At 43.0% G+C, this 11654-nt stretch overlaps 1 protein-coding gene across 1 annotated transcript; it reads right to left on the bottom strand.

Annotated features, from left to right (window-relative positions):
• Nucleotides 1–4575: 4575 nt before the first annotated feature.
• tmem125b (transmembrane protein 125b) lies at nt 4576–6678 on the bottom strand. Its single transcript, XM_069685462.1, has 2 exons — nt 6329–6678; nt 4576–5602 (listed from the first exon to the last, which is right to left on the bottom strand). Exon 2 carries the CDS (start codon nt 5562–5564, stop codon nt 4851–4853), a length of 714 nt encoding a protein of 237 aa, XP_069541563.1. The 5' UTR covers nt 5565–5602; nt 6329–6678; the 3' UTR covers nt 4576–4850.
• Between the last annotated feature and the right edge of the window lie 4976 nt (nt 6679–11654).

Below are 11654 nucleotides of genomic sequence, written 5' to 3'. Positions count from 1 at the left end.
ACGGTGCAGGCGGGGTGATATTATGGCATGTCCTGCAACCTTTGCCCAGCAAGTCTCTTCAGTTTTCCAGAAGGAGCTGAAGGGGAAACAAAAACAGCAGAATAAGCCGGGTCTAAAAGAGACGTACACCTGCTCTGTCAGTTATCCTCTTATTAATGGTAAGTCTGTTCAAGTTTTTCTTGGTTTATATTGTAGATCGTTGCCTGTATAAATTGATCTATTTCATTAGTTTTTCTGATTTAGGTTAGACCGGATCTGTCGTGGGTCATATGACTTGTGGCTGAGATTCAGCCACTGTTGGCTGGCCTGAAGCAACACATGTAATTTAACCCTTTTTACCTACTGCTGCCTTTAATCTGATGTCCTCAGCCTAAATATGCAGAAACACTTTTTAACATTAAATGTAGTGATCTGTAAAATATTCATGCTGAAGTTAATTAGTAAGCAGTTCAGGACTTAAATCGTTAGCATTGCTCAAGAGTTGGCAGGTCAACTCCCAGCATCATGTGACAGAGTCTGTGCGGGGAAAGAGGAACCCCTATTCACATAGTTTGATGTGTCTCAGATGGTTTGTTAAGAAGAGTTTTATTAAAGCCACAGCGGAGGCTTTTATTTGAACGTTCTGCTCTACAGGAGGGTAATTGTTGATACTTTAGGGTTATGATTCCTTAATTTAAGGGCTGTGATTATTGATGAAAATGGCGACAGTGATCATGATCGATGTCTAAATCAGGGAAAAGTCTAAACAACGTAAAATGAAATAATGATAAAATAAATAAGACTATGAAACTGAAAGTCAAGAAAGAAAATTCAAATGAATACCAGGTCAATTATGAAGTCGTAACAGGTGTCCAGTGTGTCCAATGAATCTAATCATGCTTTAAACATTAACATGATTTATATGTATATTTTAAATCTATTTATATAGTAACAAAGTAAATGACAAAATGACTGAATAGGAAAAAGGTTTTTCTTTCTTACACAAAAACGCTGAAGCCTGGCACACAACCTGGAGCCTGCTGAAAACTGTGACAAATTAAAGGTTACTGTTTTCACCTCGTTGTTGTTGATTGACCACCATAATAAAACAACCACCTTAATACTTCACTAACTCAAGTGCTATCAAAATTTCACAGTAGCAGGGTATTAACAGCAACTCAATTATTGGACTTAACCTCATTAATGTTAGTCATTTATCCAATGGAGACCCGGTGTGGTTAAAATGTTTCAGTCCAATAAAGTTTTAGGAGCTATAAGCACTGTGGTTCTTTCCCGCTCTGAATCTGCCGTCCTTCACGCGGTCTAACTGGAGGATCAGATTTGCTCAACTCGACGATTCTTCACTCAAATTGACTAAATGTCCAAAACCTCTGACTGTGGAGCGGGAGTGGGTTACTAAACCCTCCACCAGCGAGTCTGCACTGACGCTGACTCACTGACCAGGTGTCATGCTGTGTTGTGCTTGTCCTGAGATGAAGTGCCTTCAGTTAAAGTTCCGTGTTACAAACGAAAACTAATTTAGAAACATGAAATAATATACTGACGTTGAAGTTAATGTTATATCCAGGATCTTATAAAGCATTTTCCTGTCTAGAAACGAAACAAGTGAAAAGTTTAAAGTTTATATTCACAGGGAGGGTTGTAAAAACTCAGGTCATTAACATCAGATTTAACAATATATTTAGAGATAAGAAAAGCCACAACGGAAGCTTGAGGTTTGTTTTCCTCATAATGTGGAGAGATTCAATGACTCTGCCACGTTGGTATTTATGTTGATTTTATTATTTGTGTGACATGAAACCATGGTTACACACATTTCCTGTCTCCGAGTGCGGGGAGTTAGTTGTATTTAATCCCTTCACCTTAACGAAGGGTGCTCTGTTCACTCGCGGTGCGGTGAGAGTGGAAAGGGTCCGGTTTGAGAAAGGCCCATGGTCACTTCTGGCGCTTAAAAACCAATAAGGCGGCGGGCAAAAATACCACATTTGAGGCTTCAAAACTTAATAAGAAAAAACAATGGGTGATATCATGGTGGATACGTTCACTACTTTTATACAGTCCACGGTAAGCGGTTCAGCTTAAGCTTCTAGTTAATCACATCAAGTGGGTATCATCAAAGTAAAGGTCTTCTTATTGCAATTTGTTAAGCGTTTCCTTCCACAATCCCTACCAATAGAACAACTTACCAATAGACTAATAGTGTTATGCCTTCCTAACACACCTTCTCATGATCCTGAATCATCAATCATATGACCGTTACTGGCTGTATTTCTGTAGGTTTCCCTCCAGCACACAGAGATGGGCCGGTGGAGCTGCAGCCTCTTTGTGGTGTTTCTTCTTTGTGGAGCTTTTATCAGAGAGGCACATCAGGCCACTTTACCCGATGTCGGGGGACACAATGACGCTCAGAGACGCCTTCTAATGGAAAACGACACCAACAGTAACAATACTGGCGGTCTAAGTGAGTAACAAACACCTTTGTTTGGCGTTTTACCATCATTTAACTGTTTACAAGCAGGTGTGTTTGAGGACCTCTGAACTCTGTAACACTTCTAGGAAACAGTTTAACATAGTGTTGTGTTGACCTCTCTGTCTTTATAGTTACATGTAGTTATGTGTTTTCCCCCCTCTCTTTTCACAGAGCTGTCTGATCAGGACAATGCAAGTCCGAAGTCTCTGGAGTGGTCCTACCTGGCAGCAGGACTCGGCACAGTCCTCACCATCTCCCTCCTCATCGTGATGACGGTGAGGTTACGTCTCTTCCATCGCTTCCTGGCCAGCTACAGACACTCTCTGCTCCAGGAGTCGGACGGGGTCAGCCAGTGCGGCCAAGACGGGGCGCCCTTCCCCAACAGTGTGATGGGGAGGATGAGTGGGATCGGAGGGACTCCGGGAGAACTGGATGAAGATGACGACGGCTTCATTGAGGATAACTACATCCAGACCAGCGAGAAGCACAGAGCAGAGAGAGAACGAGAGGAAGAGGAGGGGGAGGAGGAGATGGAAGACAGCGACGATGATCTTGAGTTCACAATCGGGTGATTAGATAAAGAGACTAAAATAAAAATGACACTATGAAGATTTTGATTGACAAACGACAGTGATTCTGAACTTTTCTGGCTTTTGACCCCTTAAAATCGATCATGAGATGTTTTCAGACTCACTTTTATAAGCACAGTTAGAGGACCCCGCCCCTTTTTCATGTGTTCACACCAGCAGATCTGTGAGCGACTGTTGCTCTTAGAAGACCTTTAAAAGGGACTATTTTGTCTCCTTCTTCAGAGTGCGTACCCTTCAAGCTCAAGAGATACCTTGAAATATGTTATGGACAGTTTGCACAGAAGTGTTGATAACTTGTCAAAAAAAAAAAAAATAAGCCAATGCGATATCAGCAGCCACTATTGTGTGTAATAGCTGGTAAAAAATTACACATACAATGAATGTAAATCAGCATGTGTCCTTTCCAAGTTCTATTTTAACATCAATATGCAACAAACACAAAATTTAAAACATGTCTAAGATGTCAAAGTAAAGATTTTGATGAAAATAAGATGAAAATAAATTTGTGTACAAGAATTTACTATTTCTTTTTTATCTGTTCCAATCGGTTATAATCATGGTGGTTGGGTTTTGCTTCACTTTTAGGGGGCTGTCATGTGATCCATCTTTTTACACGGACCCACAGCTTAGGGACCTGCTGAAAGTGACACTGAGTGAGCCACAGTTGCTTCAAAACTTCTATCTACAAATGAGCACATTTATATAGTATGTTATAAAAGTTACTGCTCGTCATCGAGTCTCTTTAAATACAGTGTAGTAGTGGTGAGCAGATCTCATCCTACAGTCAGACTGCGTGCAGGACAGCAGACTCAGAGCAGGAAAAAGCACATTGGACTATAGCTCCTAAAACTTTATTGGAATGTGACAAACAATGTTTTCACCAAACTAGGTCTCCATTGGATAAATGACTGACTGAGAGGAGTATGACTAAGAGAGACGTGTAAAAAAAAAAGTCCAAAGATGACTTTACAGCGCCAACGTCACATTTACCTTGTTGTTCCAGAAAACCTAAATGTCAGACATCTCCACGTTTTCCCTCTTTATGTGGAGGATTGTAATTGTTTCCACTAAGACTGAAGTGTGTATGTTTTTATAGTGATCTATCGTAAGTATACATATCTGTAGGTTGTTGGAAGCTGTTAATACCCTGCTCCTGAGAAATGTTGATAGCACGTGTAAATGACGTGTAATTCACGGGGTTCTTTGATTATATTTCGACTGTGAATCATCATCGTCAAAAAGTTACAGGTTTCATCTTTAAAGTGTCTCGAGTGTAAGAGGAACCTTTTGTGTAAGGTAACAAAAGGTATTATGACACATTTGTATTCTGTAAAGTCTGAGATCATGTCCTTCAATAAATACATTCTTTTTATTCCAATATCATGTCCACTCATTCTGTCATTTACTTTGACAACCTTGATCTTTAAGCCAGTGGCAGTGGAGTGAAATATGACACATAAAAGCACAAGCAACACAGTCATGAGTTTTTATTTCAATCATAGCTTCTCAGATGAATCAGAAAGTTGATATTAGACGGTAAAAGCAGTGTTCAGCAGTCTGTTGGTCTGTTACCAACTACTTGCTTGTATTCTTCATGATGTTATGCCAAAGGACACAAAGAGATTTGAAGATGCCCCAGCAGCCAAGACTACGGCTCCTGATGAGCTCCTTAAGTTGTCTTTCACATTGTTTTCCTTTCTGTGAATGAGCTGGACAGAGACCCTCTCATCTTTCCTTTCATGGAGTCTCTGATCCTTTCTTTTGGACTTGATTTTGCTTGTTTTGTCCGTTTAGATGAGACTCGTCCTGCTGGAGGATGCGTCCCTCCTGGCCTGGCTCATCTGTCCTCCTGAGACGCTGAACACCCTGACCGCTCGACTCCCCAGCCTCCTCGCTCTGCTCATCCTCATCATCATCCTCCTCCTCTGCTCCCTTCTTCTCTTCAGATACACCAGCATGCTGTAGCTCACCACAGCCAGAGCCATGCCTGCCCCGGCAGCCATCAACACCAGACCAGACACCAACATCTCCTTTCTGTCGTGACCTCTGGTTCCAATCGTGGCCACAAAGAGCAGCACCGTCCCACAGAGCATCACTGCTACACCCACGGCTAACATGAGCCATGGGTCCGCCCTTCCGCCGCTCTTCAGCTGCTCGATCCGCCGCTGGCTCTGCACACAGTTCATGTCCTGGATGGCCGAGCTGAGAAGCTGCTTGAGCAGAACAGCCAGGGCCAGGAGGCAGAGCGTGGTGCCCACCCCGAGGCGCCACTCCCCAGACAGGCTGGTGGTGGTGGAGAGGAGGCCTACGCCGCCCAGGCCAAGACCTACTATGAGGGCCACTGAGGCACAGTAACACAACAGGGAGCGGCGAGGTTCTCTGAACCACCACAGCTCCACTTGATCCTCCAGGACGCGCCGCTGGATCAGGGTGGGGTCCATGTAGAGGCCGGGGAGGTGAGGGAGAGTGTGGCGGGGGTGGTAGAAGGTCTGCAGCTCAGACATGGTGGTGGTCACAGCTTAGTCAATCCAAAACCAGAAACCTTTTAGGATTGTGCAGAAAGTGGAGGATGATCAGAGTAAAATCAACAGGATTCAAACTCATATTCCCGCCATTGCTACTATAAGGGCCCGATCAGACAGAATGTGTTTTAGTAGCTGTAGTACAGCTGTAGAAGTTTTTGAAAAAACTTCAACTCAAAGCAGAAAAGCGCCCAACGTCATTGCCGTTTTTTCTGAATGTCCTATTGGATAAAAGGAGCAAGCTGCTCTTTTTTTCACCATAAGCTTTAACAAAAACGGCAGTGCGGTGCGCCTCGCGTTTTGCAGGCTGTAGAACGTGAGGCGCACCGCACTGCCTTTTCGCTCTGTCTGATCGGGCCCTAATTCTACTATCTCTTGTTTTGCTAGTGTTTGTCTCCCTGTCTGACTGCCTGTCTTTCTCCATCGCCATCCCTCTATCCCACTTTCTCAGCCGATGACTGTCCACCAATAAGTCCGGTTCTGCTCGAGGTTTCTGCCTTAAAAGAACGTTTTTTCTTGCCACTGTTGCCAACTATTGCTCTTTGGTGGATTCATGTTGGGTCCCTCTAAATAATATCACAAAAAGTCTGGGCTGGACCTGCTCTTTTTGTAAAGTGTCATGATATAACTTTTGGTATGATATGGCGCTATACAAACTAAATAATCTATCAATTTGTTGACTGAACTACTCCATTTCAATGCTCACTGTTTGTGCATTCTTAACTTCTCTGAAAACAGTTACTTACTTGGTGTTAGATGAGTGTCATCTGTTGGCATCCATCCTTCTGCATCCCATCAGAAAGCCTTTGTCAAAGCATCATAATAGTAAGTTTGAAAGATCCTTCAATTGTTTGGTCTTTGTTCATTATGTAGAAGATAAGAGTTGGTGTTTCCTGTACAAATAATCCACCTTCAGGCAGCATTTTCCAACAGTCCTGGCGTGAATTCCATTTGCTTCTTTCAAGGATGAAACTCTTCCAAGTGTAGCTGGTGAACGTATCCTGACTTCACGCTGGAGACAGGACCCAGTCGTAGTAGAGAAGTGATGATGTTGACATCCTGGCTGGGTGTTGTTTACGTAGCCTGCCCACATTTTCTGCTCATCATCACCACAGTGACTGTTCTGGCGTCACAGATTGATACCCTCCTCACATTCTCGACCCCAGTGCCAGGCAGTCTCTGCCCGTCTCTTCTCATCACACGGGAGCAGCATCTTGTCTGGTTAAGTGGGGAAACGACGGGTCACAATAGCAGTGTTGGATCACGGTTTGGACAGAGATTGGCGATATTGTCCGGCGTGCCCCCTCACACACAATGAACACAGTGACTGTGCTGCAGGAGGCGGGTGGTGTTGGTGTGTGTGAGACGTGGAGGGGATTGCTGCTGGCTGAGTGATGTCAGTGTGTGGTGATAATGGTGTTTCTGTGATCCTCAGGATAGCGTCATTCACACTCTGCCGAGACTCTTAGATAGGCCTCAGTAAATGCTGCCTCCCTTCAGTGAGACGCTCGCTGAGCGGGGCCTGCTGTCTGTGTCTTCCAGTAAAACACCAGCCATACACACTACGAAACATTGTGCATTGAAGTCAAAGCATTACATCGACATTTTGAGAGACACACTTTCTAACTTTGTCGTAAAAATTAAGATGAAAATATCTGTACAACTCATATTTGTCAGTAGAGTTAGCTTAGCATAAAGATAAGAAGCAGGGGAAACGGCTAACCTTACAACAGCACAAAAATTAAAACCAGCACCTCTAAAGCGCTCTGAAATAACTGGATGGTTTCATCCCAACAAAAACATTATCAGTAAAACGAGAAGTTGTGGTTTTACTGGAGGCTTTGAGCCCAGATCTTTCTTGCCGACCATCATAAACCCAAGGAAGTAACTACAGGGGCTAAAAAGTGGCTGTAGCACAGTTGTGTCACCCATTGGTATTTGGCCACAGCCATCTTGTATTTTGGGGGGCCAGAAATGACCACAGGGGGTGAAGCTTAAGAGAAGCAAGGAGCATGTGTACACTAAGTTATCAAAGTTATAAAGTGCCCAAAGCTAATGCATTAGCTGGCTAATTAGCTAGTTAACAAGCCAACAAAGCCAGGTAATGTGAGCACAGACTGGAGCACAGACGTCTTAGACAATGTATTAGAACAAAGAACAGCACGTCATATTTGTCCAGTCCATTTGCATGGAAGATTCTCCAAAAGGCATTGCACATAACCTCAAACTTTGATCAAATCTAAAGTAACCCAAACTGTTTTTGTACAAGAATGTTTACATGTTTATTTCAGCTGTGAAGTGACAGGTTTAAATAATTGGAGTCGATAGTCCATTTTACACTGCCAGTTCAAGGCCGGATTATTACGCCTCTGTTATGTTCCGTCTTATATGTAGAACGCACGGAGGCGCAATGGTGGGGCGGAGTCGTCAAGCCTCTGAGCCGGCATCGGAGGTAGTAACCGAGGCGTAACAGAGGCGAAACGACGTCTGTGTAAACAACGGAGCCGGCAGGGCGGAACAGCGCCGTGTGTGTGTAAAATGGCAAAGGCTGCATGATGCCGGTGCTTCGTTGCGGCGCTGAGGCGAACTGCAGTGTAAAAGGGGCTTATAGGGATTGACTCACTTTTGGAGCCAGCCTTAAGTGGCCAGTCAAGGAGCACTTGAAGGCTTTATTTTTTCAACCCCAGAGATTGCTGCCTGGATGATCAATGTAATTTAAATGTGATGTTAGGCAATTGTCATTTGGACAGAGGGAGGCTAGCTGTTCAACAGTTTCCAGTCTTGGTGCTTGGCTACGTTAGTTGTCTCATGAGAATAGCTTGATATTTAACCAACAGAGATGTGAGTGGCATCAATCTTCACTCAAGTGTTGGAAGAAAAACATGTTCAAACAAATTGCCAATACTGTTTAAAAAACAAACATTATTTAATCTGAATGTTATAGTTATGTTTCCTTCCCAGAATCACTAACTCTGAGAAGCTTTCTTTGGTGTTATCCTTTTGTTACTGAGAAGCCAAATCATTTATAGGAAGGTCTGATTGACAGCTACCACATATGCACATATGCATATGCACATACATATATATATATATATATATATATATATACATATATTTTCACTCATACTTAAATGTTTCTGGGGAAAAGGGAGAGGGGAATAGAGGTGTTTGGCACACATTTGAAATTTTGAATGGCTAATCATCATGCTAAAATGAATGTAATGAACCGCAGTTGTTTGAGTGAATCAGTAGCTTTTACGAGTGGAGTTTCCTTTAACTGTTTTGCAAATGCAAAAAGGTAAGCCAGTCAAGGCCTCTGTCCTAAAGAGGTGCGATATGACCTTAGAGTGCACTTTCTCCCTCTAGTGGACAATACATCTACGAGTACATTTCAGCCTTTGAATCTTTAATATTAATGGAAGTTAAATGTCAAATTATGATGTTTAACAAGTAAGTGTCTAAATATTTATTTTGTCATTGTGAGGAAAAAGAAGGGAGACAAGGGGTTAGATTACATGAACAAATGCAGGCATGGAAGAACAGATAGAGTTGGATGGATGAAATATCTTAGTGTCCTGCAGATTCCTGGGCCCGTATTCATAAAGCTTCCTGTACAAAGAGTTGCTCCTAGTGACGATATTCTAAGAAAATTCTTTGTGACGTTTTCTAAGAATTTCCCCTTAAAGTTAAGACTAGATCCTGTTAAAGATTAGAGTTATTCACAAAGCATCTCAGCCCTTAAGAGAGCTCTTAAGGTGAGAAAGTGTTAGGAGTAGTGAGGAGGACTTTTAAGAGGCTTGAGAGTTTCTTAAGCAGAGGAGAAAACGGCTGAAAGACGGAGAGTTAGGAGAAATGTTCTCCAAACAATGAACGACAGTGAGCTAATTAAACGTTACAGATTGGATCGCGCAGGGATCATGTTTGTTGTAGATCTTCTTAGAGATGCGCTCACATCTCCCACCATACCCAACAATGCAATATCGGCGGAAATGAAAGTGATCACCACATTAAGGTATCTGGCAACAGGGAAAATGCAACAGTGCAGCAGGGATGACCTCGGTCTTTCGCAACCTTCAATTAGCAGGGTGATCACGCAAACAATTGTTGCACTTTGTCAGCCTCATATTGTGACGCGATTTGTTTATTTTCCATTGGATGTTCACACCCTGCAGGCTCACAAAAGGGCATTCATGGGCAGAGCGGGCTTCCCCAGTGTTGTGGGTGTCATTGATGGGAGACACGTCCGCATTACAGCGCCATCTGAAAATGAAGACAGGTTTATAAACCAAAAAAGTTACCACAGCATCAATGTGCAAATTGTATTCAGTGCAAACTATTACATTTTAGACATTGTTGCAAAATGGCCAGGGTCAACTCATGATGCCAGGATACTGTCTGAGAGTGGACTGAGACAGCTATGTGAAGGACATCATGTGCCAGTCGGTTGCCACTTGTTAGGAGACAACACCGTACCTCCGTCCAAACCGGGGACCACAGCTGAATTACAACAGGTGACCCAAACAGTAGGCTGTGGCATTATTTTGCATGGAAATATAATTTAAGGAGCATGTTTGACTATCCTAATAAGTTAAATATTTCCCTCAAATAGTGTCATGTAGGCTATCAAAAAATATTGACATTATTTTCATTTGCTTTGAATATAATGCTGCTGATGTTCAATCAATTTATAGGGCCCATAAAACAACACGGGCAGTAGTGGAGCGTGGTATTGGCCAACTGAAGTGACGCTTTCATGTGCTACATGGAGACGTGCGGCTGATGCCATCTAAGGTCTGCAAAGTCATCACGGCCTGTGTGATTCTTCACATCTGCAAGGCTAGACACATCCCAGAGCCTCTCCAGGGGCATGGTGACGATGACGACGAGGATGATGGTGATGACGTTCCTCCACAGGGGAGGGACATGGCTCAGAATGGGCTTCCTTACAGAGTCCAATTTACAAATTTGCATTTTAGGCAAGTTACAGTCCATGTAATATAAGAACTGGTGTCTGTATTGAACAAACATACCATACAGTTTTACTAGGCGTACATTAGAAAACGTGTTGTTAGAGACATGAGACATGTTCCACATAAAGACACATGAATGCATAATTTCTATTTGTCATGTAATTTATTTTTAAGGAGATCAATTTTTCATTTGTAGTACGCCTCTTATAAATATAGCACTTTTTTTTCGGTCTGAGGACGTCCACTTCAAGTGCCAATTTGGTGTCCTGCCGGGATGGTGCTGGAGCGGTAGCAGAGGGCAGGCTCAACTGAGACGCTTCGGACTGAGGGTCGTAAAACTGGGGCGTTGAAGGTCCCGTATGTCTGATGGCTCAAGGCTGCAGAAAAGGAGACAAAACTGTATTTAATTGTTTTTTTTGTTTGTTTGTTTTTTTGATTTTTGAACAAGTGTCCACCAGGATAATGAGCATGCGAGAAATGTGAGAAATTGCTTAAATATGCTGCTTAAATGTTATTGACATTCTGTTTACTGGCCTATTGATTTGTGAAAGCTTGTCCTACCTTTGTTGTATTTGCATCATTGAACTGTCAATGCCTCCCTTCAGCCCAGTGACGGAAACTTCAGACTGTCCCAGTACATTAAACACAGTTTCAGCTACTTGAGAGAGCTGTTTAGCAGGTGGTCCACCCCCTAAAAACAATCCAGTACGGGCATAATAAAATTATGTATTTAAGTTCACAACTGCCAGAAGTTGTAGGTAAGTGGTAGGCTACAGCACTCACCTGTGCGTGCAGACCCCTGTTTGTGTGCTGCAATCTCCCCTCTTGCCTTAGATTGCAACACATACCATCGCTTTTCGCACTCCTCACTTGTGCGCACAACTAGAGGAAATGAGGCATTTATGTGGTGTGCTATTTCTTCCCATGCTTGCCTCTTGGCTTTGGCTGTAATCCCAGGGCCGAATTTGCCCCGTAAAACAGTTTTACGCTCTTCAAATAGTTGAGCTAAGAGTAAACACTGTTCTTCTGTCCAGTTCGGTTTTCTCGTTCTTCTTTCCATGACGGTGTCCGTTATGGTTTCTTTATGAAAGATTTTAATGCC

This window comes from Semicossyphus pulcher, unplaced genomic scaffold (genome assembly GCF_022749685.1).
Source record: "Semicossyphus pulcher isolate SPU_LCO1_2020_fin unplaced genomic scaffold, fSemPul1.0.p SCAF_7, whole genome shotgun sequence".
NCBI classification, from domain to species: domain Eukaryota; kingdom Metazoa; phylum Chordata; class Actinopteri; order Labriformes; family Labridae; genus Semicossyphus; species Semicossyphus pulcher.
Note: the sequence above shows the minus strand (reverse complement) of the source record. Positions and strands in the feature narration are given on the sequence as shown.

Excerpts from the sequence above, each read along its gene's own strand:
- tmem125b (XM_069685462.1), bottom strand. The coding sequence starts at position 5,564 with ATGTCTGAGCTGCAGACCTTCTACCACCCCCGCCACACTCTCCCTCAC.